The sequence below is a fragment of the Hemicordylus capensis genome, chromosome 7, assembly GCF_027244095.1.
Source record: "Hemicordylus capensis ecotype Gifberg chromosome 7, rHemCap1.1.pri, whole genome shotgun sequence".
NCBI lineage: Eukaryota > Metazoa > Chordata > Lepidosauria > Squamata > Cordylidae > Hemicordylus > Hemicordylus capensis.
The window spans coordinates 28,043,138-28,069,619 of NC_069663.1; the positions used below are offsets into that span (position 1 = coordinate 28,043,138).

Genomic DNA, 26,482 nt, shown 5'->3' on the forward strand with positions numbered 1-26,482 from the left:
CAACTCCAAGACACCAACTAGAACTATATGGTAGCTGGGGATGATGGGAGTTGTAGTCCAACAGCATCTGGGGACCAAAGGTTGAGAATCCTGGTCTACCCTGTTTCCCAAGAGGGCTTCCTGTCTCAGACCATGCACAGAGGTTTGGACCTTCCCGGGATCTAGGCCTCTTCTGGCTTTTTACTGATGTTCTGGTTTGTTCACAAGAATGCAGCGGAAACAAAAGGAAGTAGGATGGAAATCGTACTCCCTAAACATTGTCTAATTATTACCCCGACCTGAAAACACAGGAGTGCACTGTCATTAAGACGCCTCAAAGAGATTCAGGGAGAACGTGACTCACCCACATAACAGGGAGTGGTGCCGGAAATCCACTCCTTGAGCTCCCACCACTAGGCACCATTCCCTTCCAGAGCTGTGAAGCGGCAGGAGCGCTCGGCCTTCCCGTCTCCCTTCCTTTATCCTCTGGTTCATTCCTTCAAAGCCCCTGCGGTTCGCCTAGTGAATAAAAGGCAGGTTGCGGGGGAAGTGGTAGCAGTCATTCCAGGGTAAGTCGCTCATTTTTGCCCTGTTTGCATGGGAGGTAGCCTAGAATTCCTGTACCTTACTGCGGCTGAGCCTAAGTACAGGGGCATGAAATCATTTCGTGGTCTTTTCCCGTTTCTTCCTCTGATGTCCCCCTTGTATTTTCAGATGGCGAACCTCTCGGGGCAGAGACTTTTCCTCCCACCTGTTGTGCCACCACGTCCGGTCCAGGCATAGCACAACATACTAAAAAAATAAAATAAAATAAAGGACAGGGTTTGGGATGGGTAATGCATGAAATCTCCGAAGGCTGGGGTTCTCAAACTTGGGTCCCCAGATGTCAGACTACAACTTCCATAATTTCCTTGGCCATTGTGGCTGTGGATGATGGGAATTGTAGTCCAACAAGAGCTGGGGACCCAAGTTTGAGAAGCCCAGCTTTAAGGAATCTTTACACATTTTGCTAAAAGTAATGTCCAGCTTTTCTGACATGCTGCCTGTACACATGTGTGAATAAGAGGAATTGAGATATTGAAGCAAAAAGAAAGCACAAGAAATTTTAAAAAGTGAATATAAGTTCTAAGCAGCGTGGGTATTGATATCCTCATTTAGGATCGGGGTTACTACCCGACAACATCTGTGGGCAGGTGGTGTGGGACAGACATAATGAAGTCTCTCTCCACTCATGGCATCATTAATTCATGCATATTTTCTCCACACAGTGCATCATTAACTGGTGGAACTCAGTGTCACAAGGTGTGGAGATGCTACTGGCTTAGATGGTTTTAAAAGGGGGTCAGACAAATTCAAGGAGGAGGAGTGTGGGGGAGAGGTTCATCTGTTGTGATAATTACATGGAGCCTCCATGTTCAGAGGCAGTATGCCTCTGAATGGGTTGGGGACAAAGAGTGGTTGCTGTTGTGCCCTACTTCTGGACTTTCCAGATCAGGCATTTGGCTGCCTGCTGTTTTGAAAGAAAATGCTGGCCTAGACCAAGAATTCCTAACCTTGGGTCCCCACATGTTGCTGGACTACAGCCCCCATAATCCTCATCTGACCATTGTGCCTGGGGATGATGGGAGGGGTAGTCCAAGTCCAGCAACAGCTGGGGACTCCCAGCCCAGACAAACCCCTGGCTTGATCCCCTTTGGAAACACAGCTGGAGGAAAATACAGAGAACTGACAGAGCAAATACAGAGTCTAAGCATGCCACGGCTCTGAACTGGCTTAGCCAATCCCGTTTCCGCTTCAAAGGGGCTGTGATCACAGGGGGCACACTTGCCTTTCCTTAGAGGGCAGTTGCCATGCTCAGTTTTCATAAGGAGTTGGATGGAAGAGAGTTTTGTCAGCCAGGGAGAGTCAAACTTGGGTCCCCAGATTTTGCTGGACTGTCGCTCCCATCCAGCTTCCCCTCTGTCAGGGATCCCCAGATGTTGTTGAAGACAACTCCCAGAATCCCCACACCAAAGCCATGAGAGCTGGGGATTCTGGGAGCTGTAGTCAACAACATCTGGGAATCCCTGTTAGAGGGAACATGGTTCCCATCATTCTCACCCTTGGGCTATCGTAGCTGGGGGTGATGGGAATTGGAATCTAACAACAGCTGGTGACCCCCTAAGTTGAGATAGAAGCCATGGCTTAAACAACTAAAACCCGGCTACTGAGCCACCTGCGCACCATAGGAACATAGGAAGCTGCCGTATACGGAGTCAGACCATTGGTCCATCTTCACAGACTGGCAGCGGCTTCTCCAAGGCTGCAGGCAGGAATCTCTCCCAGCCCTGTCTTGGAGATGCTGCCAGGGAGGGGACTTGGAAACGTCTGCTCTTCCCCGAGCGGCTCCATCCCCTGAGGGGAAGATCTTCCAGTGTTCACACATGGAGTCTCCCATCCAAATACAAACCAGGGTGGACCCTGCTTAGCTTGCTTGCTCCCACCAGACCAGCTCTCCCACACCTTGAGGACGGGTGGGCTAAAGACGTACGCAAATGCTTCCCGACATGGCCCGGCTGCTGAGAAGACCCCCTTCCCACCACTGCATGAGCCCTACAATCTCTTCCCGCCTGCAGGTCGCACGCCATGGGGAGCGCCGCTGAGCCCCTGAGCCGACTGGGCCGGGGGTACATCTACGCCATCCACGGCTATTTCTCGGAGATGCTCTTCACGACCTTCGTCCTGGACCAGGCCTGGACCTTCCGGGCGGCGACCAGCTTGCTCTCCCTCGTCGTCTACGGGACGTGCGGCTTGGCCCTGGAACGCATCTACCTCCGGCTGCGGGAGAAGTGGTGCCTCCTGACCCGCTGCCTGGTCTACACCCTCTGCATTTACCTCTGGGAGTTCTCCACGGGCTCCGTCCTCCGCCTCTTCGGCGCCTGCCCCTGGGACTACAGCGGGTTCCGCTACCACCTCCTGGGCCTGGTCACCCTGGAGTACGGCCTCTTCTGGTTCGTGGGCTCCCTTCTGCTGGAGAAGCTGGTCATCTGCAACGCACTCCGGCTCCGGCTGGACGAAGCCTGGAAGCCCAAAGACAAGCCCTTCCCGAAGTTTGCACTGACAGAGGACTGAGCGGCCTCTTGGGGTGAGTGGGGAGAAGGGGTGCCACCCTCCTCACCTGCCGGCTGGAGTCCATCCCACTGCCAAGAACTCAAGCCCTTCTCTCTCCTCCCTGCAAGGTTAGGGACCTGGTGAAAGAATGGGAGGAGCTGGGACTCCCCGACAGCTCTGAGCCGCTCAGGTATAATGGACAGCGCGTTGGATTTGGTGTGGGGGTCCCGGGTTCGGATCCCCCTGCCAGCCGCCCGGCTCACTGCTTGAACTTGGCCCTGAATCCTGAGCTCTTGACCTCATCTACCTCACAAGGTTGTTGTTGTGGGGGGTAAAACAGGAAAAGCCCCACCTTCAGCACCATGCAGGATGGGCGAGATCAATGAAGGGTGTGCAATAATCCCCAGGATCCGGCCCAGCTGTGTTCTGCAAAATGGCACCCTAGGGCTGCCCACTCAGACTGAAGCTATTCCTGGACATTTTTACCCCACATCCCGCCATTAAAAATACGATTCCTTTCCGTTGTAACTACAGGCTAAAAGGCCACTGTAGTTGGGGGTGATGGGCATTGTAGTCCCACAAAATCTGCAGGCCTGAGGCCGAGGGCCCCCACGCTGTAGCAGGGCTGCACAGCACCAAGCCTGAAGCAGCTGTTGACTACAACTCCCATCATCCCTGGCCACAGGGGCTGGGGAAGATGGGCTCAGCAGGGTTCTCAGACTTGAGTGCCCAGATGTCGTTGGATTTCAGCTCCGGCTCCCCTCTCTAGTCACCATGGCCAAAGCAAGCCGTTTCCTTTCTCAAAACAGAGGCCAGGGTGGCGGGCGGGGCAGGGGGTGATGGAAGTTGTAGTCCAGCCATGCACCCTGCTGAGCCCATTCGACTTTCCATGTGCCTGGCACCCTAGGAGTGGGGGGCCTTTAAGAGTCTGCCTGAGCAAGCGGAGGGGGTGGGCCCAGGTGTGTCCAAACAGAATCTGTGACAACACACAGCTGGTGTGCCTCTCAGTCAACTCCCTGCAGTGCAGGAGGGGCTGGGTGGCCAACCCAATCCCACTCCCTTCTTTTTATTCACGGGAGCTGCTTTCTGCTGAGTCTGACCCTCGGTCCATTTAGCTCAATGATCATCTACACTGACTGGCAGCAGCAGGGTTGCCAGGGTCTGAAACCAGGGCCTTCTGCATGCAAAGCTGGTATGCTATCACTAAGCTGCAGCCCCATCTGACTTTGTTGTGGGGGGGGGGGAGTAATGTGGGGAAAATTGTCCCAATAAGTTGCTAATTCCCTGGCCCATGGATCCTTGTTTACATGAAGGGTCTTTTGTGGCACGCAAAAAACTGGTGAGGTGTTCATCACATCAGGTGCAATCCATCCAGCAATGGCTTCTGTGCTGCATTAGAAGAGCAGATGATCGTGGATGTCTCACTTGACAAATATTTCTGCTCTGCCTTCTGGTTGACACTTGAACCGCTGGAGAAGGCTCACCACAACAATTTTAAAAATGAAACACAAAACCAAATGCATCGCAAGAGACGTCAGAGAGACCCAGCAGAGCAGCAGCAGGAAGAGCAAAAGGCCAACACACAACTAGGTTGCACGGCCTTTGGGCGCAGGAAACGATTCGCTCATACCTTCGGGCTGTGCAAACTGCTTTGAGAACTCTCTTTTTGGCTGAGAAGCAGCGTCTGAGTTATTTGCAATAATTAAGAGAAGAGCCCACAAGACCCACCACCCTGTAGTCTGAGGCCTGCTAAGCCAAAAACGTTCTCAGGCAAACAAGAACCATTTCCTGGGCAGAGAGCATGCCACAGGGCTCTGCCGAGACAAGGGAGCTGGGGCGGGCATGGAAACACGCTCTTGCCAGATTACACACTACAACAACAGTGTCACCACGTGTCTGTTAAGTGTGCTTCTGCACGGCCTGTGTTTCGGCATCGCAGTCTCTGCGCTGCCAGCAAGGGGCCATTCACATTTCCGATGCCTCCTTCCGGATTTTCTCCTTGGATCACTCTCAAGAGGATAGTTCAAGGCTAGGGAATATCTTCATGTCAACAGCAGGGGGCGTCCACGCAGAGCTCCGGGATCTGAGCCCTCGGCTTCCAGAACAGGGTTCCTTGCTTCCCACGCTTGGGTCTGGTCCTCTGGGACTTTTACACACAGCAGGATTTACCATGAAGTTATGGGGAGACCCATCCCGTGGTCTGCCTCTAGGCTGGGGCCCCAGAGCGTTGTGTGCCAAGGGCACATGCTTTGAAAAAAAGAGCAGAAGCGGCCACCCTTTTACAAGCACATCATGTGCTTGATGGTCTTGGGGCCCTTCTGCCATATTGCGCGCCCCACACAGCCAATTGCCGTCTGTGGGAGCTGAGCAGCCTGCAGGATGGGTCTGCTTCCACCAGAGCTCAGACTGGACATCAACCTCCACCATCCAGCAATATGCTGCTGCATTAGTTGGTTCCAGCCCACAGCCTCTGAGCATGTGCAGACGGCAGGGCTGGCTTGCACATATACCAGAATTCTCATTTGCTCTGAGTGTGTCTCACTCACCCCCCCCCCCGATTATGCTGCCAGACACGGGGCACACGTGCAGCCCAAGCCAGGCCTGAAGGGCTGCTGCTTCTTTGAATCCCGAACAGATGCTGGGGAGGGGGATGCGGAGGGGGGAGGGGGCTTCCCAGCCAGCCAGCCAGCCCCCCTGCTCCCCTTGGCAGCAACAAAAGGGCGCTTGAAAGGAAAGGAAAGCAGAAAGACCCCCAGCCCTGGGATGCACACTGCCAGGCTGCTGAGAGCCCCTCAACGCCGCCCCCCCCCGCATGCATAATTCCATGGGAACAGTCAAAACCCACAAAGCCCCCCAGCCTGGGAGAGGAGGGGTTAAAGCCCACAGCCCGCCCCCTCCCCTGCCCCAGACCACTTATCCCCTTAAGCAGGGCTTGCCTGGACTCTAGGAGGACAAACAATGGGAGTTGGGAAAGGACCAGTGGCATTCATGGAAGTCAGCGAGAGGCCGGAGCGGGGCCTGAAGGTCATCCAGTCTGACCCCCAGTGGGATGGCAAGGCGCTCTGTTCCAAATGCGGAGAGGTCAGCTCATCAGTTTGCACAGGTCCATCACACACACCCCCCCCACTTATCACACACACACACCCCACTTACTTTTGCCAAGGTTTCCTTTAAAGGCTCAGAAACCACCTCACAGCTCAACACCAGACTTCAAGGGATCTTAATTAAAATCCAAGAATTTGTAAGCAACAAGGCACCAACATTAGGAAAGGAACTTTATTACACTTGGGACAAGCTGAAGTAGAGACACAAACCCATTTACAAAGTCACGTTGATTCGCTTTGAAATCCATTAACAAAAGAGACAGGACTATAAATAAGACCAGCAATAAGTTAATACAGTATATTAAACCCCAAAGCAAATTAAGGCAGATTTTGGCTCCCCTCGCCCCACAGTCAGCTAATAAACTATGAACAATTTATACACTTCTATTAAAAGAAAACAAAATCAGTTCCAAATATCAGAAATAAAGTTTGGTTTGGTTTTTTTTTAAGTCAATAAATAGCTTACAATATATTAAGAATTCAGGCTGTTATTTTGCAGAACTACTCTGAATAAGATTTAAATTCACTGAATCCAGAAGTTTGGACTCTGTTACATTGGAGGGTTCCATAGGCCTCATATTTATTGTAACCACCAGGGCAAATCAGAAGTTCTTTTTGAAGACTTGCCCTTTCAAAGGAAAAAGAGAAAATTAATTGATGTTGACTGTGAAATATTCCTGCATGCACAGCAAGGTACAATGCTCTGAAGTATCTCTTCATGTGCGAATTCCCAAAGGTCTAAGGTGACTTACTTTGCTGCTCTATCTGTCACATCAACATCCAGGGGGGAAGTGCCTGGAACAAACTGGCGCTAACAAATTGAGATTAAGGACTGTGCTGTCTGAATGCAGCCACAAATGCCCAAAGATCCCAGGCGGGGACGAGCTCCACTCCCTTCTGCAATTAAGCTCTTGCTGTCCTCTCTAGAAGTGCGACAGTAATGGGTCTGGGTCTGGGAAGGGAACTAGCATCTGAGATCTCTCTCTCTCTCTCTCTCTCTCTCCCATCCAAATCACCCTAACCTGCAAAGGAAAACAAAACAAAAAGGAAGAATTCCCTGCAAAGCTACACTTCAAAAGTGTGACTTTCTCTCCTGCCTGGCTGGCCAATTGTCAGGTGGAGCTGCAGCTGCTGGGAAAACCCTGGGTGGTAACCCATCCCCATCAAAGAAGGGGAAAGCTTTGCATCCCAGAGCAGGGGCTGCTGGGGGCACAGGTGCTCTGGCTGTTTATCAGGACGGGGTGGGGAATAAGGGGAGGCGGGGCTGATTAAGGCTCGAGACAGACCCTGGTTTTCTTTACAAGAGCCGAGGGCCACTTCGGAAGTGCAGGCAATGCTGCTGGCACACAGCCAAGGCAGCTCAGGATCACGCCTGGCGGGACAGGTGGTTCTGCAGGCTTCTGTGTGGCGCCTCCATCCCGCAAGGCCTGCTTTGAAGCAGGGTCACAAAATGTGCCCATCCCAGCAAGGAAAGCCAACCCGCCCCCCCCTGCTCTCCAAAGGACTAGGAGGCCACCAGATGGGCTTCCCCACTTCAGTCTGCCCATCCAACAAAGACCTGATTGCCAAGTTGGCCGCCTGAACAACGCACTTGAAACACTCGGGGTTGCTGCAGGGTGCGATCTGGGCATTTCTCACGAGTCACACCCTCGCCATCGGGAGAGAAGAAGAGCACCGGACTCTGCCATTTTGTTTCCATCCAAAGCAGCCAGGTGTGGCCAAAGCACCTCCACATCTCTTCAGCATCATGCTACAAAATTACAGGCCTGGTTGGACTACACCTCCCATCACCCCCCTGCTGCAGTGTCCTTCAGCCGCTGTGGCAGGGGATGGTGGGAGTTGTAGCCCCCCACCACATCTGAGGTGCCACGCTTGGGGAGCCTTGGGCTAGCACTACTGAAATCCTGGCAAGTGGCCAAGCTTCCCTCTTCTGTGTGAGCAGGGGCTTCTACCAGATCCTGGTTGCAGCCGCTGCCACACAGTGGCATTTGCTCTTGCAACCCCTCACCCCGCCCCCCCCGCCTCCCCATTAAGTAGCACTTGGGTGTTTGGCCTGAGAAAACACAGCCCCCATCCCCAATTCACACTCTCTCCATCCTGGGAGCTGAAGGATGCCGAGACATTCAGAAATCTGCCTTCGAATCAAACACATAGATTCTTTCCACGACTGCGTGCCTCAAAGGCAAGGTCGGAAGCCTCTTGGGGCAGTCTGCCCGGTCTTCAAACATGCCCTTGACCTCTGCTCTGGCCAGTTTCTCCCCAGCAGAGGGACTTCACACGGTTTCAGTTTCTCTCTCGTCAGTTCGACTCCCCTGAGCTGCGCCCATCAGCAGTCTAAGCATCTGCTTCAAGACATAACAGGAAATGTTTTGCAGACTAAAAGATCCACAGCTGAAATCTTGCAAGACATGCCCTTCGCCTGATGCAGGGCTTCTCACACTTGGGACTCCACAATGTGGCTGGGGATAATGGAAGTTGTAGTCCAACGACATCTGGGGACACAAGTTTGAGAACCCTTTGCCTAATGCTTTTTAAACAGAGGATGTTGTACCCTTTAAAAGAGAAGTGTGGGTGTGGGGCACAGATTTTCTCCATCCCCTTTTTGGAAACCGCTGAGTGTCGACATTGGGACAAACAGGTTCTGGGCTTGTTTTTTTCTTTTTCTTTTAATTTAATACAGACTGGACATGGTCACTTCCCGTTTTCCCTGGAAATCCCCTAAGCCAGTGGTTCCCAAACTGTTGGACCACAACTCCCATCACAGGCCAACATCTGTGGGGAACCTGGTTTGCATTTGAATGAGAGACCTGTGTAAGCACTGTAAGATATGCCCCTGAGGGGATGGAGCTGCTCTGGGAAGAGCATCTGAGGTTCCAGGTTCCCTTCTTGGCAGCATCTCCAGACAGAGCTGAGAGAGATTCCTGCCTGCAACCTTGGAGAAGCCGCTGCCAGTCTGGGTAGACAATCCTAAGTGAGATGGACCAAGGGTCTGACTCAGCATATGGCAGCTTCCTATGTTCCTAACTGTTCTGGGTGTCTGTCCATCTCTATTCACTCCTCAGGTGGATAAAGCGTTGGCAGCAACAGCCTAGAGGTTGGTCAGCTCATAATTCAATCGCTGGAGAAATGTCAGTGTTTAACTATAATATACCCAGTACTGAACAGCACAGAAATGAGCCCCAGAAAGTTTCAAAGCTGCTTTCATCCCTTCTACTCTACTAACAGAAAACCAAGGTACTGTCAAAGGCTGGAGGCAGGCAGTCATTTCGGAGAGGGAAGTGAAAGTGGTTGGAGAGAGGTTTCACTTCTCGCCGTGGGCCCACACACACGCACAGGCCCAATGCCTTCTGCATCACGGCTGCCTCTGATCCAACAGGCCCTGCAGGCTTTCGACGCAATGCAAACCTACAGCACCTGTTTACGAAAGGCGAACCTGGGAGGAGGGTGCACGTGGGGAGAAGCCCCCTCCTTGCCAACGGCTTTGTGCCTCCTTCAGCAAGGAGGTCCCGTCTGTCTCCAGCCTTCGCTGTTCCCACCACCCCGCCCAAATCCAACGGGCCCCTTCAGTCCTCGGAAACGGACAGGCGGCTGAAGATGGGGAGCCGACGGCCCAGGGGGCCCAAGCCCGGGGACTCGGAGCCGCTGCTGCTGCCTCCTGAGCTGCCGGAGTCTTCCGGGTCGGAGAGGGAGTCGGCCGAGAGGCTCTTCTGAAGCACCAGCAGGCCCGGGAAGGCCAGCGGGCCGGGCGACGCCAGCGCAGCCTTGCCGGAACAGAGGCTGCAGAGTGAGCCGCCGAGAGGCGCCTGGCGGCCGGGGGCGTCACATGGGAAGAAGCTCTCGGAGAGGCGGAGGCTGCGGTGGGAGGCAGCGGGCAGGGCCTCCGCGGCGTGGGCCCCCGAGCTGAGGCTGTGGTGGAGCAGCGGGGCATGTCGCGGCAGAGGGCGGCGGCGCTCCTCGGCGTTGTGGATGAAGTGGCAGCGGGCCCCGTAGGGGCAGAGGCCGGAGGTGTGGAAGGTGCGGCAAGGCTCCGTCTTGTACTTGGGGTGGCGGCTCAGCCCGCGCAGCTCCCCGGGGCCGTGAGCAAACTGGCACTTGGCCCCGTACTTGCAGGTGCCGCTTTCCTCGAAGGTGCGGCACAGCTCCGTCTTGTAGCGCGACGAGAGCGACTTGGCCTCCCCGCCCCCGCCGCCGCCGCCGCCCTCGATCATGCTGACGGAGCGGTCCGCCCGGAAGGGGATGTGCTGCAGGCTGGTGGGGGGCAACTCGGGGCGCCGCTGCCACGGCCCCCCCGGGAGGGGCCACCCAGGGCCCGCCGTGGTCTGGGGGGCAGCGGCAGCATCCCGGCGCCCAGCGTCACAGGCGCCGGAGACGGAGAGGGCCATGGGGCAGGCCGAGCAGGTGCGCTGGAATGCCGGGGGGCTCCTTGCTTCCGTGCGGCCAGGGTCACGCACATCCAGGCCCAGAAATGCCTGCAGGGGTGGAGGGGAGAAAGCAGATGCATTCCTGGTAAAGCCTTTCCATTCAAGCAGGCCGTGCCCGCCACTTCGAAAGTGAGGAGGGCCTGGTCCCTGGGAAGACCGCCCTGGAGCAAGTCCCACCGTTGCAGCCTCTAGACCAGGAGGGGCCAACCTGAGGCTCCCCAGCAACTAGGGATGATGGGAGTTGTAGTCCAGCAACAGTCGGGGAGCCTCAGCTTGGTCACCTGCAGCCTTGACTTTCTGAATGAGAATCCTTCCCCGAGCTCCATGCAAAAGCCACAAACCGTTTCAGGTCTAGGAACATAGGAACATAGGAAACTGCCATATACTGAGTCAGACCCTTGGTCTATCTAGCTCAGTATTGTCTTCACAGACTGGCAGTGGCTTCTCCAAGATTGCAGGCAGGTTATCTTGCAGGCTATCTTGGAGATGCTGCCAGGGAGGGAACTTGAAACCTTCTGCTCTTCCCAGAGCAGCTCCATCCCCTAAGAAGGAGAATCTCTTCCAGGGCTCACACTTCTAGTCTCCCATTCCTATGCAACCAGGGCAGACCCTGCTTAGCTATGGGGACAAGTCATGCTTGCTACCACAAGACCAGCTCTCCTCTCCTAGCCCAGTGCAAACGTGGGGAGAGATCAACATGGGGTGGGATCCAGCCTAACTCAGTGGTGCTTGGCCATGAGTAACTTCATTTAGATCCTGACCCATGGGATGGGCACTTGAGCGAGGAAAAGCACTCCTGATCATCCCTCAGCTCGGTGGAAAGGCCTCCTGGGTTTTTCTGGCTGCAGGGAGACAGTCCCTGGAAACCCCCAGCACAGCCATGATTCTACCCTGCATTTCTCAGTGTCCAAAGGCCTTCTCAGTTCACAGAGCGACCTCCAGGGAGCAGAGATCCTCTCTCTCCTTAAGTGGTCCAGAGAGCGGGGGAGCCTTTTGCAGGCCCCGCCTGGCTCTCCCCACGGCCTAATGGACTGGGCTGCAGTGTCCATCATTCACCTTGGCAAAGCAGGAGGCTCTGGTCCTTTCCTGGCTTCTAACCAGGAGAAAGGAGGGACCACCCCCCATCCCTCGCACAGATCCCAGAACGGGGGCCTCTTGCCTAAGGAGGGAGCTATTAGCTAAAGGCACGTCTGTGCGGTCCACGGTGAGTGGCTTTCGTGAACATCTTCTGGGCTGGGGCATAACTAGGTGTGGGGGGGCCGTGTTCACCCCTCTCCCTGGAGGACCCTCGGAGTGAGGCAGATAATGAAGGAGAGAGGGAGGGGTGGAACTGGGGGGCCCTCAGGAACTGGCGTGGGTGGGTGGGCTCTTTGAACCCACCCACTCAATTATAGCAACACCCCTAATCGGGGTCCTGGGTACTTCAGAGAGCGCCTTCTCTGTCGCGAACCCTATTAAGAGCATCTGAAGAGGTCCGGTTACGGCTGCCACCACCTCGTTTGTTGTTGGCGACGTGCGAACCCTCTCCATTGGGAAGCACTGTGTCTGGCGTGAGCTGGAATTTGTACTGGTGGGATCTGATCGGGAAGGTCCATTCACAGGGGCTGAGCGAAATCAAGCGACCGACTGCAGAGATGTGAAGCCTGACCCCCGCAGCCACAAAGTTCAGCCTCGCATGTCTGCACTTGCTCACGTTCCCCCCCCACCCTGTCCCTCCACTGTCTTCCCCAGTTGTGAACTATGGATGATGATAGGTTCTCCAGGGCAGGGACCCCTGTCCTCTTTTCTTATGCTACCTGATGAGGTGCTACTACTACTAATTCCAGTTTAGTAAACTGGTATCTTGATGGTCAAGAACTTAAGAAGGGGCCCTGCGAGATCGGGCCCAAGGGCTAGCTAGGCCAGAAGCTTTCCCAGCAGGTAAAGGAGGGCTGGTTGAGGGGGCCCGCCCGTGCTGGCTGCCCCTGGGCAGAGTGGGGGCTGATAAGGTCCTGGGCTCTCCTCCCTCCCCTGTCCCTCAAAGTGGCATTTAACTCCTTGCAGAGGAGCGGGCCATCCAGCCGGCCCAAAGCACGGCACCGGCACCAATCCTCAGAGCAGGCCCCGTGTGCAACTTCGGTGTAGGGAACAAGTCGGTGCTCGGGAGCAGCTCACAAACCCAGATGGAGCCAAGACACAAGTGTGGCCTGGGAACAATCTCTGCCTGGGAGATCATGGCTTCACCCCGTAGGCGGCCATATGCTGCCGGTCAATACTCTGGTTGCCAGGGAAATAGACAGCAGCAGGGACAAAATGAGGCTGGAATCTCACAGCCCCGCTCCCTGGCCGCTCCTCCAAGTCATCGCCAACTTGGATGATGGAAATTTCCATGCTGGGTGCTGAATGCCAGCACACACCGGAGGAGCCTCCGACCCCCTCCTCAAAGGCGGCAGCAGCAGCAGCAGCAGACCACAAGGACTTCCTCCCTTTGCTGCTAATATTTCCTGTACGTTAAACACTCCGATAAGCGACAAGATAAGCAACAAGATGTTTTGTTTTGTTTTGTTTTGGAAACTCAGCCTGTTGTGATTCTCGGCTTCGCCGTGTGCCTGTGTACAGCTCAGGCAACTTACAACTAGACACAGGCACACAACAGCAGAAACTGCAGGCAACTCTTCTGCTTGGCATGCCCACCGTGGAACCTCCAGCAGTTGGCTCCCCTATCCCCAAAGGACTCACAGTCTAAAAAAAGAACCATAAGAGAGAGCCCAGAAACAGCCACTGGAGGGATGCTGTGCTGGGGACGGATAAGGCCAGTTGCTCTCCCCTTGCTCAACAAACGGAATCACCACTTTTAAAAGGTGCCTCTGCTCAGTTAGAATCAAGGGGGAATGCTTTATTTGCTTGGGGGTGCTTACCCCCCCGGAGGTGCCTGTGCACATGGCGGTGAATGCAGTGGCCTGCCCTTCCTTGAGACCCCATCTGCTCTTCTTCCTCTTCAATCTAAAGGTCTCAGAAATGTCACCCTGGAAGTTCACAGGTTCTCCTCCCACCCAGGAGAAACAGCAGTGTCCACCCTGCAGCACCAAGACCCACTTGGAGGTCAGAAGCCAGGTGAATGGGATGCTGAGAGAGGGCCCAGGAGAGGTCACAAGAAGGCAGCAGGCAAACAGGCCTGCAAGGGGGGAGGGGCTTCCAAAGAGTCGATGTTCTGCTTTAGCGAAAGGTTTGCAACTTGGCACAACAGGCAGCAGCCCGTCCCAACGAGCGGGGTGGGGTGGGGCAGCAGCAAAGGGGGCAGAGAGGGGTGCCTCTGGTCGTCCCAGGCAGCTCTGCTTGTCCCTCTCTCCCTCACCCTGCCGCGAGGTTAACAGGAGTTGCACTGCCTGCAGCCATTGGGCCAGTGGAGCTGCGCGCTACCTGATGAATGGCGTCCAGTCTGCAGGCAGCACGGCTCTGGCTCTCCTCTCGTTAAGCCCAGGGTAGGACGCGTGTTTGGCAGAGGCCAGCGCAGAGGAGACCCCCCGCGTCGGAATGAGGGGCACACACACAACCCCCTCCACAACACAACCTGCTGTCTAAAAAAACAACACCGCGACGCCAAGAAACTGGCCACACACAAGGCCATCCACAGCACATAGGAAGCGAAACACACGAAGGAAATGCTTACACACACCCCACTGAAGGAGTGGGGCAGCCGGCAGCGGCAGACCGCGCAATTCAGGGGTGGGGGGCAGCTGGGGAAGAGCTCGCCTGCGAGACACCTTTCCCTTTTGCGCAGTAAATGGTGACCGATATCCTTCAAGGGCCCTCCAGGCGGGCGGAGAAGAGGACAAGATTCCTTGCTGCGCACACAGAAACAAACCCCGTCTTCACACGCAACAGGTGGGCTGGATGCCCGAGCAACCTCTGGGCCGCCGCCTGGGTTTCCAAGCGGCTCCTTTTAGGAGCAAAAGTTTGGGCTGGAAGTCGCGCTGCACGCGCAGGGACTCCCCCCGCTCCCCGCCACGTGTTGCAGTTTTCAGATGGTGGGGTGGGGAGAGAAATCACCCGCCACCCGGCTGGGAGAGAGAAGTGCTAAAGAGTTGGAGGCGCCGGCAAAGCGGACTTCTCCACTCTCCTCCGGAGCGAGCCGAAGTTGCCCATTTCGCCGGGGAAGGCGCGCCCCGCGCAGCTGCGCCCCGTTCTTCGCATCAGGCCAGCTGGACCCACCTTGCACAGAGCATCCTCCAGCTCGACGAAAGGACTCAGGAAGTCTGAGGGCATCTTCTTTCGTGCTTGGCTCTTGGGGCTTCGCAGAGGCCCAGCAGCAGCAGCAGCAGCCTCGACTCATCGCATTCCCCTGGGGGGTCCCTGCTGGAACCTGAAGGGCTCTCAGGCCGCTCTTTAAGTACCTTCTGCTTCCAGTTCAGAGACTTGTGGGGCGGGGGGGGGGGCAACACCTTCTGGTCCAGGTGGGCGTGGTTGGAGGGGCGGGGCGGGGCCTGCGGTCGCCTGGGGCGCCATTGACATGCGGAGAGCCAGGCTCGGGGAGAGGAACTGAACGGGGGGTGGGGGGCTGGAGGAGGGAGGCGGAGGCGGCCCGAGGGGAGCTCCGCTTTGTCATACAAGCAGTAGGCAGGCCTTTGGATTACACAGGACTCTTCAGGAGGCCGAAGGGACGGGTAAAGAACTGGCTGGCAGCCACACAGAGCTCCATCTGGGTTAGGCACACAAACACTTGGCTTCAAAAAGGGCACTGCCTGGTCAGGTGCTTCAAAAACAGTTGCGTTGCAGGTTGGCAGGATTGCGGCAATGACAATTTAGAAATTGATCAGGAGAAGCTCGCCGGGCTGCTTCTCCAGGCGTAGAGACAGGGCTGGTTAGAAAGGGCAGCAGGCCGATCCAAATCCTGCCAGCAGCAGCCTTGGGCACCGGTCTGGTGACAACACTAGACCTCGGTGACGACTCCGTCCCTGGACTGGAGAGCCAGTACCAGAGAGAGGCAGTGATGCCAGAACCTAAGGGGTATACTCGCGGGTCAAATGGGCCGTAACCCCAAATCTGGCTTAAGATAAGCCAAGTTCCATCACTAGGGGAAATACTCCTCCTGGCCAGAGGTTAGGCCTCAGATGCTGGCTGGCTGGCTGGCTTCCACTGGCCGCCCCAGGGAGGGAGGGAGGGAGGGAGGGAGAGTGCTTTCAGCCCCACCGCCACACCCGCCTGCATCGCTTCTGCTCACAGCCCTCCCAGGGGTGAGGCCATATCAGGCCCTCTGAGCACCCGCCGCAGGCCGGGCCCTTCCTCTCCGGTTGCTCTCTTCCACACCCACCCACCACGTGCTCTGGAGACAACCCAGGCGAGGCCCGCAGCACCAGACCTCGACTCATGGCGCCTTGCAGCGGGCTCCCAGACTCTCTGCCACTCACCCAAGGCCTGGCCCTTCCAGAGGTTTAGTCCCCACAGACAAATCTATGGGGCAGCCACGCCTGGCACACAACATGCCACTCTGGCCAGCCCCTCCCGCCCAGAACACTCGAGGTCGCACAAGGTCCCCAGATGTGGTCGGACTACAACTCCCATCAACAACCCCCAGCCACAGGGGCTGATGCTGGGTAGCCCAGCAACATCTGGGGGCCCAAGGTGGGGAACCCCCCCCAACCTTGGCAAAGAGCCAAGGGGCTGCTGGAAGGGGAAGAGGAGGAGGATGGAGGCGGCCTGAGGCCCCAGCGTGTGGTTCCCCTCCAGCTGCTCCTCTCCTGCGGCCCCCCAGCCCCTTTTGAAGGAGCGACAATAAGCCCTTTAACAGACTCCAGCTCAGCGGTTGCCCAGGGAACCAGTGGCTATGGCGGAGAGGTCATCAGGGGGGCCTGGGCTTCCTTTTGTCGGTTTCAGAGGACATATGGGGCCAAGCACTCCTTGGCTTGTCTGTCCCTAATCGCTATGAAATGGGGGTGGGGGTGGGGCTTCCCCATTGGCGTAATCTACTCCTCTCTTGGCCTCCCCAACGCAGATGGCAAATTCCATCATCACTTCCAGAGTCCTTTTGCTAATACCATTTCATATTTTGCTTCGCTTGCTGGAGATCTCCGTTCCCAGGAGTTTCTCCCCAGATCTTGGGGGTTTAGGTGCTGCTATTGAGCTCCTGGTTTTCTTGACAGAAAGCAGACGTCTGTGGTTAAACTCTTGCCCTAGAAGGAAAGCCCACTTATTGGTGGCCAGAACCGAAGGGCACTAGAAAGTCTTCTGTGTAAAGAAGTTCCCTGCACAAACAGAAGGCTGGTGATCCTGGACCCACAGAAACAATCGATCTGACATAAAGCCCTTGTGGTTTTCAGAAGACAAAGCTGGGATGGGGGTTTGAGGGGAAGGCCGTGGGTTACGCGGTTTGAATGGCTGCGTAGCCCTTGGACATTTTGGGGAAGGGGAAAGGCAGGGAAAAGTTGGTGCAAAGAAACAAGCACCTGGGTTTTGTTTGGCCAAACCCCGGGAACTACAGGTATTTTGATTGCCAGGCATCTGACCTGGAAGTATGAATAAGAGGCCTCAGTTCACATGACCCACATCGATTTCGGAGAATGAATACAACTGAAGGAAGCCCGGGGTGTGTGTGTGTGTGTGTGTGTGTGGCTGTGGCTGGGCAAGTCAGTCATGTGACTTGCCTCTGGGGGCCCCCCCAAGGCAGTGGGCCCCCAGACAACAGTCTCCCCTTGCCCTAATATAGTTACGCCCCTGAAGGGTCAGTGTGAAGAGGGCATCTCGGAAGAACAAGGATGGCAGGCATTGCAGCCCCAGACAGAGGACTCCTGAGCCATGCCGTGGCCCAGGAAAATACGAGTAAAACAGGCTTTCTCCTCGTTGCTCGTTGATGTGCAGAAGAGTGTCTGTGTTCAGAAGGAAGCCTTGATATCTCCAGCACTGACGGGGCCTGAGCCTGCACAGGCAGCTCTACCTGACACATGGCCAGCCTGCAGGCAGTGCAGCACATCTCGTTCACGTCAAGGTGGGATGGGGGGGGAGCTAGGTCTCATTTGGTGTGTCCCCCCCGCTCCTTAGGACAAGCTGCTACTGGATGGAGACGATGAGGGAAAGTGGGGGGAGGGGGTCTTGCTGGGCTGCCCAGCCAGGTGTCTCCTGTGGGCATTGCCCACGAAACAGCAGTTGCTGTGGGTTTGGCAAGAACCACCAAAGGGCCGTTTCATTCAGTGTGCAGGAAACCCAGGAGCAACAGACGCGCCTGTGAATCCTGGGCCACTCCTTGGGCAAAGAAGGCTGCCTGCTCCTCCCGAGTCAGACCTTGGCCCGCCCAGCCCAGGGTGGCCTGCTCTGATATGTAGCCGCTCTCCAGGGCCTCCAGCCGAAATGAGCCTCTCTCTTCTCCTGCCCTCTTACCGGAGACCAGGCCCCGGCCAGGGCCTTCCTCACGCAAAAATGTGAGCAGCCGTGCTACAGAGAGCCAGCAACGCTGTATGCATCACGACTGGCTCTAGCAGGCTCGATTTTTCTTCCTTAAACAGCGGCCATGGGGGTGCCCCATTCTGGGTCAGGGGCATTGTGGTGTGGGGCAGGGAGGGTTTAACCCCCTCCTCTCCCCCCCCCCCCGCTATAGTCTCAGTTGCTCCTTCCAAAGTTGCATTTTGCAAATGGAGGCAAAATCATTGCAACTGCTTCCTACTGAGTCAAACCCTGGGTCCACCTAGTTCAGTGCTTTCTGCTCGGACTGGCAGCAGCACTCCAGGGTCCCAGGTGGGGGTCTCTCACACGTCATTTTTGGAAGGGCAGTATATAAATCAAATGAATAAATAAATAAATAGGTCCGAGTACCCATGATCATTCAGCCACCTTAAGGGGTGCAGCGGGGAAATGCTTGACTAACAAGCAGAAGGTTGCCAGTTCGAATCCCCACTGCTGCTATATCGGGCAACAGCGATATAGGAAGATGCTGAAAGGCATCACCTCACACTGCACGGGAGGAGGCCATGGCCAACCCCTTCTCTGTTGTACCAAAAGAAAACCACAGGGCTCTGTGGGCGCCAGGAGTTGGAATTGACTTGACGGCACACTTTACCCATGATCGTAGTTCATTGGCAAGTTGTTGGCAGGACTCGAACCTGGGGCCTTGCAAAGCACAGAGTGAAAGCCCCTCCTGTAGCCTGGCCACTTCCTGGGAAGGGTTAATGAGACATTTCTCACGAGAATAATGCTTACTGCAGCTGATGAAGAGGGCTCTGTTCCATGAATGCTTCTGCCACATTACAGGTGTGAGTCTTCATCTGCCACAAGACTCTTGGCGGCTTTTGCCAACAGCTCACGCTCTGGGAAGTAGCCCTCACGTTTAGAGAGCTTCAAGACTCAGTTTGGGGCCAGGACATACACATTTGCCTCCAGGAGGACCTGATTTCATTGCCAGAGGTGCTTGGGACAGGTGCAGGAAGTAACAAGGCAATGCTGTTTCTGAGCACGTGCAGGGTACGCTTTGCCTTGCCCTGAGTGCCTCTCTTGTTGCCATTTCATCTCGTGCTTAGCCTCTCCCGCTTCTGTTGTTGCTGCCTCCTGCTGCTGAAACTGCAATTGTAAGCTCCTTGGGGCAAGGACCTCTCTTGCCCGTTACTCCGTGAAGGGCCAACTTGTGCACTGACCCTGCTGACATCATCACAATGGATTAATTAGGGGCCTGGACATCAGCTCAGGGGCCTGCTGGCATCCAGGGAAGTTGGAGCTGCTGCAGCAGCACTGCCTTCTTTTAGACTGGTTTACACACATTTGAGGAGTGAATCCAGGGCTGGAAGATGCTGAAGTGGGCTAGGTGGGGTTTGGCTCCCTCTGGGAGCTCCGGGATCAGGAGCAGTGACCAGGTCACAGCAGAGCTGCATTCTCTAGTGCAGGGGTTTGCAAGATGCGGTTGGACTACAACTCCCATCACCCCCTGCAGCAGCAGCAGCTGGGAAGGGGCGATAGCTGTTGTAGCCCCACGACATCCGGAAACCCAAGGTTGAGAACCCGTGCTGTAGTGGGTGGAGGCAGCTTTGAAAAAGAATTAGATACATTCAAGGTAGGAGAGGTCTAACACCAGTTTGGGGGCACAACAGCTAAAGAGAACTTCCATGTACAGAGGCAGTCTATTTCTGGAGACCAACTGCTGGCAACAAACAAGAGGGGAGTCCTCCTGTCTTCATGCCCTGCTTGGGAGCTTCCTGGGAGGATCCGACTGCCCACCAACGAAAACAGGAAACTGGGCTGCAGGCAGCTTGAACTTATGCAGTAGCAACTCGTCCTAATGAGTTGGTGGGGCTGGGGTGCAAGTGAGGCACCGCTTTCTCTGCTTCCTAGCCGCTCAGGTTGTTCCTCTCCCCGCCCCCTGCCCTGCCGTTAATCAGAGCCGTGCTGCCTGCAGGCTGGCCATCCGTCAGGTAGAGCCCGTGCAGCTCTACCAGATGAATGGCCAGCCTGCAGGCAGTGCAACACAGCTCTTGCTAACACCCGGGCAGGGTGAGAGAGGGAGGTGCCCACAGAGCTGACAGCAACCAGGGGCAACTGTGTCTCATTGGGGGGGGGGGCCCTCCCTGGCTTGTCAGGATGAGTCTCTGCTGGCAAAGGAATTATCCCCTCAGAAACAATTATCCTTCAGGGATGCTTTAAAGACCCACAAAACCCACGTTTGACTGGAAATATATATTTAGTCCTTTGTGTCCTCCACAAGTGTCCATAATGGGCTTATAACCCACACAAACAATCCTGAATCAAGATCCAGTTCTCTCCTGGCTGCTTCTCCCTCCCCCCCCCACGCCCACGCATCTTCTGCTCCTTCCCGAGGCTGGGCCTGGCGGATTCCCACACACCCCAGTGCAACAATGCAGCCATTCTGTGCACAGCTGCCTCTGGCTGCAAAGCAGAGCTGGGGAGGGGGGCTTGTTTTTGATCCAGGCCGGGCAGCAGATGGCCCTGTGTGCATTAATCATTGGGGTTCCTGCTGTGTCGGGCCCTGTGGTTGTGGCATCTCCGTCAGGAGGCGGGTGGGGTAGGGGTGGGGGATCAGCAAGGGGGGGGGGTCCCCTCCTTAAGCCAGTAAAAGAAGCCCTCTGGATCTGTAGTGGGACATCTGTGAGTCTGTGAACCGCTCCCTGATCGTGTGCTGACGGGTGGCTCCTTGCATTCCCTCGCACAACTGTGCTTTTCGTCCGATATTGTTTGTGCTTGTGATTCCACACACACCTCTTTGCCTGCTAGGAAGGCAGGTGGGGGTCACACTGTCTGCCTGCAAAATGTCCAGCCTTCATCCTGGGTTACTATCATGATTGTTCATTTATGCCTAAGGTCCCACTAGGCACTGTCTGATGCTCACTTAAGACAAACAAGAAACATCCACACCCGCGACTGATGGCTTTTACAACCAAGGAAGGGAAGAGGAGGGTTCTTGCGGTCGGTGTCTTTCCTCCCGTGTCACAGGGTTTCAGGCTGGGGATGCTTAGCAAAAGGACTGGAAATCCAAACAGAGAACATGATAACGCAAATCTGGGGTGTGCCACCATTTCGAGAACTGCAAGCCCAAGGTCTGATGGTCACGGATTCTCAGCCTTGGGTCCTTATGCCGAGGGTTCTCAGCCCTTTGGCCATTGTGGCCGCGCATGATGGGAGTTGTAGTCCAACATCCAAGGTTGAGCATAAAGGAACTTCCTTTGCTTTGTTGTAAACTGCCCAGAGACGTAAGTTTTGGGTGGTATAGAAATACGTTAAATAAATAATAAAAAAATAAATATTAGTCCATGAGTTGGGCCCACAGATTTTGGCCATTGGTACCAAATAAAGTTGATTGATTGACTGAACACACTGAAAGTGGAAAGCCCTGCAATGCGATCACCTCTCTTCCATTTCTAAGGGAGCAAACCTTGTCAAAAATCAGCATGAGTATCCCCCCCCCCCCCACACACTCACTGGCTACACGCATGTCTGAATGAAGGTCTCGGCCACAGTATGTCCATGCACAAGTGATGTAGTGCTGCTTTTGCTCCAGCGGAGGGCAGCATTGACAAGGCCTGCAGGGACCCATCCTGCCATTGATGGCTGCTTTGCTTTTTATTGGACCTTGCTCTCGCTGCACTCAGGATTTCCGGGGGGGGGGGGGCTGTAACCTGCCACAACCTTTTGTTTCAATCCTGTTTCTTTGGTTAAAAAAGAGAGTTGTTTTTGAAAAATCACACCCACACACCCACACACCCTGCCAGTGCCAGGTTTGTGGGGCCCCTTGGACCAGTCTCTCCACAGCCCCCCCCCCAGCAGTGGAGGTGGGGAAATGGTGCCGGTGTCCCGTCTGCCATATTTGGCTGTGACCTCTGACGCAGCCCCCTGCCACTGGGTCCCTGTGCACCGGTGAGGAGCAGCTTTATACAGTAGCTGGGGTGGCCAGCCGGAGGTTCTCCAGCAGTTGTGAGACTACAACTCCCATCATCTCCTGCCAACTGCTGGAGGGGGCTGGCCACCCCCTATTTCTTTTCTAGGCAAAGAAATATGGCATGGAGTGTGGCAACACCACCTTTCCCCACCAGGGTCTCAGGGCTCAGCCCTGGGGTGGTCCTGGGCCCCTGGCTGAGCTGGCCGGATCCTGCGGCAGGCCCTGACCGTGCAGGTCAAAACAGTTTGTTCCACCTTTTGCTGGCCAAGTTCATCAGGGAGATACACCGTCCACGTGATGATGAATCATGACCTGCAGTGGAGAGGTCTCTGTTGATCCTTGCCACAGATTTCTTAGAAACCAGAATCAAAGGTTAGCACAGGCCCAAGGCAAAGCTGCTTGCTGGCGCTGGATGGAGACTCTGGTGACTGCAGGAGACAGGCCTTCCAGGCCTTTAACAGCTGCATGAGGGGCAGAAATTCAACAGGTGAAGCTTGCTGGTGAAAGAGGCATCACCTGTTGATTTCTACTCATTATGTGGCTATTTTTAATGGGTTGAGAGTCTGTGCCCCTTTTTAAACACAGACTCCCAACCTATTAAAAATACAGATTTCAACACTTGGGACAAACTGCATAGAAAAATACAGTGATACAAGGCAGATGTTGTTGTTGTTGTTAATCCATTACAAAGCATAATTGTGCCTTTGTTCAAGACTCACTTGAGCAAGCTTTAAGTGGACATCCAGTTAATGAAGCTGGGAATTCCGATATGTGGCAACACAGGATTGCCAACTGACTAGGGGGAAAAGGCCCACCTCGCTAACAACAGTTTGATCAACTGGAATGAGCAGGTGGGGACCTTCAGGCCACCAAGAACAGAGTCATCACCTGCTAAACTCTGCACAGAAAATGTTTCTTGTCGCACTACAAGGATTATATCGGATGTATTTTAACTCCTGTCCCTTCAAGAATCATAAAACGTTCCCCTCCTGTGATTTCAACTGCCCTGTTTATTTCTCCAGTAATTACCCAGCATTTGAAGAAGTGGTTTGTCACCCATGAAACATTATATTATATTAAACCATCACATAATCTCTTCAGTTAGTCTCCGAGTGCTACCTAGTTATTTACAAGCACATCAAGAAGCTGTTAAAGACACAGGAGCAAAGACCAGTAAAAAGCTGGCAACTCATAGCACTCTTACACCAACAAACAAACAAAAAACAACACGTTAACCAGAGATGGAAAAGGGAAAGTCCCACCTGATCCAGCCTCCCCACCTCCCCATCCCAAGCAAAAGCAAGATAAGATCACCACCTTTCTGACTGGCAGGGCTCCAACACCTTTAAGAACAACAGAAACGGGTTGAAGTCCAGCAGCTCAAGCTCTCCCCAGAACTTAATGCACAGACTGGGAAAAGCTTTACCAGATGGATTTCTGCCAGTCAGGCAGCTGACTAGCATGGGACCCCGACAGGAAATAAAACTGACTATTCTAAGGCAGATTCTCCAACCATCCTTCACCCTGACTAGCCTAAACAATCTGAGAAACATCAGGACAAAATGATCCAAGTATTGCACAACGAGCTGCCGATTCTGGGGAAATAACGTGCACTTTCTGCTCACTTTGGGTGCCCATGAGTCAGACAGTCAACACAAAAACCATGTGTCGCATGCTAGGGTGGACACCCACCCAGGCTGGAACACTATTTGTTTTTCAGAGATCACTCAAGGGTTGTGTGAGGAACAGCTGGGGTTCGAAGACAAGACTTAACAAAATATGAACATTACGAAGTTTTTAAAACGATCTGTGTTTGAATTTCAAACTTCAAGAACTGGATTTCAACACACACAAGAAGAATTTAAGCGAAAATTATACCTCTGGAACCATTTTTTGTTTGTTTGTTTTTGCTTTTGGCAGAAATGCTGGGCAACACACCATTATGGTCAACACGTACACCAGTGCCTCCGCTATAGAAAGTAGTTGCCAGGGATGGCCACCTTTTTAAATTGCCTACGCTCTTGTGCTTTTAAAAGCGACCTGGAATCAAGCAGGTGAAGCTTTTTAGGGGCTTTGTGGAAGGCACTCAGTGCAGGGAGAAGCTTCACTGGTTAAATGTCTGCTTACTAGGCAACTATAAAGGCATAGGAGCAGGGTGGGGGGAGGAGTTGGCAACTGTAGATCTTCTCCAGGCCGTTGTGGAAGGCCTGCTGTCTCGCCTGTGTTGTTTCCTAACCCAGAGATGGGTTGCAAGCAACAGGCTGGAAAGAGACGCTAGCTTCTCCAGAGCCATTTAACTGCAGATTTATGCCCCTGGAAGCAGGCGGTTGATACGGAGAGACCAGGGTCACCGGGCAACCGTCACCCATACCTCGGCAACAAGGGCCTGTATCCAAGGAGACGGGCTGAGGTACATCCATCCAGATCTGCTTTTCCTGGCTCTGAAAGCCTGATGGCCCCAAGGCCTCCTCTGCCCAGCTGTTCTGGGGCCCCTGAAAGCAAAGATCACACAGCAAATACACAGTGCGCTACTGAAAGTAAACTGCTCTGAGGCTCAGGCCATCTTGGGTGCCGCACCCTTAGGACACAGGTCCTTAACCTGGGGTCCGTAGGGTGGCTGCAAGTGGTCCATGGAAACTTACATTCATCATCAAAGGTAGCTTCCGAAAACATCATTTACCGTCCAAGATGGCTCTTGTTTTTTCTCTTTTTTTAACTGGAGCCCTAAGAAAATATATTATATCGGGGTTCCCAGCCTTGAGTCCCCAGTACTGTTCCCATCACCCCCAGCAACAGTGGCCAAAGGCCATCACTGGGGATGATAGGAGTTGTAGTCTAACGGCATCTGGTCCAGGCCACTAAAGACAAAGAAAGGTTGGCTAATGTCTGTTGGGAAAATGGGAGGAAAAGAAGTATTTCCAAGAGAGACACCTGTCTGCCCTTTCCTGGGCTAATGGCAACCGGAGGAAAATCCTTCACAGAACATGTAATTAGCCCATGGAACTGGTTGTCACAGGATGTTGTGACAGCCACATCCTAATGTGAGCATGCATACAGGATTTACAGTATTTTTGATATTAGAAATTGGAAGGCCATCTTAAATTCAGAGTCCTCTTCATTTTGAGTAAATGTAGGTATGGAATAACCGGTATTTAGTCTCTGCTTTTTAAGGGGGTCCTCTTAAATTCAAACTCTGATTTGGGTAAGTACGGCATTTTCAGAACTGATTAGAGAAATATATGGAGGAGAAGTTGTGGTAGCGATTAGCTGTGATGACCGTGAGAGGCAGCAGAGGGTTGGAGAGCAGGGAACAAGTTTAAAAATCAATAAAATAAAGCATTTAAAAAGCACAGCATAGAACCTCCATGTAGAGAGGCAGTCTGCCTTGGACTATCAGGTGCTGGGGACAAGCTACAAGGAAGAGTGGTTTCCATCTGCTGGGCAGCTTCCCAGAGGCACTTAACTGGCCTCTCCTAGCTGCGGGTTGCTGGTCAAAGTCTTATACTCCCCCACTGCTGATCTCCTCTTTCATAGTGGAAGCTCCATTCTTTGTTTATACTTCCACTTCCCTAAACCGCCTGTTTTTGCCCACTTCGAGGACTTCAGCTCAGTGCTATGTTTTGCCCTGCTACTTTTAGCACAGTTTGCTGGGCCCTTGCCTCAGTTTCCCTAAAGGGCTCATATTCCTAACCCAAGTTTCAACAAAAGAACAGAAGAAGAGCCCTGCTGCATCAGGCTCAAGACCCATCTAGTCCAGCATCCTGTCCTCACACTGTGGCCCACCAGATGCCCCTGAGAAGCCCACAGGCAAGAGGTCTGTGCATGCCCTCTCTCCTGCCATTGCTCCTCTGCAACTGGTAGTCGGAGGCATCTTGCCTCTGAGCCTGGAGGCAGCCTATAGCCATCAGGATTAGTAGCTTCTGGTGGGCCTGCTCCCCATGCATTTGTCTAAGCCCCACTTAAAGTCATCCAAGCTGATAGCCGCCACCACATCCCCTGGCAGATAGTTCCACAGATGGATAATGTGCAGCATGGAGAAGTACTTCCTTTTGTGGGTCCTAAATTTCCTCGCAATCAGTTTCATGGGTTGGCTCTGGTTCTAGCACTGTGAGAGAGTGAGAGCCTTAGCCTTAGCTAAGCAGGGTCCACCCTGGTTGCATATAAGTGGGAGACTTAATGTGTGATCACTGGAAGAGATTCCCCTTCTTAGGGGATGGAGCTCCTCTGGGAAGAGCAGAAGGTCCCAAGTCCCCTCCCTGGCAGCATCTCCAAGAGAGGGCTGGGAGAGACTCCTGCCTGCCACCTTGGAGAAGCAGCAACAGCAGGTCTGGCTGGGTTTCCTTCCAAAACCAAGCCAAGGGACCATGCCTGAGCAGCCGACACTGAAGGAGCTCGGGGTGGGGGTAGGGAGGAGGCTGGCTGTCCTGCCCTGCTGCGCGTGTGGCACTTACAGCTAAGGCGGGAGGGCCTGTCTGTGGCGCTGCTGGCCGCTGGGCCCGAGCCGTCCCCTGCCACCAGGGGTGGCGGCTGCTGCTGCTGCG

General features: G+C 54.4%; 2 protein-coding genes across 2 annotated transcripts in view; one reads left to right on the forward strand and one right to left on the reverse strand.

Moving 5' to 3' along the window:
• Positions 1-2,598: 2,598 nt before the first annotated feature.
• On the forward strand, positions 2,599-3,090 carry LOC128333348 (transmembrane protein 229B-like). Its single transcript, XM_053268770.1, has one exon. The coding sequence runs from the start codon at positions 2,605-2,607 to the stop codon at positions 3,088-3,090; it is 486 nt and encodes a 161-aa protein (XP_053124745.1). The 5' UTR covers positions 2,599-2,604.
• A 3,237-nt stretch (positions 3,091-6,327) lies between these two features.
• ZFP36 (ZFP36 ring finger protein) overlaps positions 6,328-26,482 on the reverse strand; it is a 38,773-nt gene continuing 18,618 nt past the window's right edge. The window contains exons 10-12 of the mRNA XM_053267668.1: positions 24,313-24,433; positions 12,818-13,077; positions 6,328-10,642 (exon numbers count right to left, since the gene is read on the reverse strand). Coding sequence (XP_053123643.1) covers positions 9,737-10,642; positions 12,818-13,077; positions 24,313-24,433 — 1,287 coding nt within the window. The 3' untranslated portion in view covers positions 6,328-9,736. The remainder of the gene's footprint in view (positions 10,643-12,817; positions 13,078-24,312; positions 24,434-26,482) is intronic.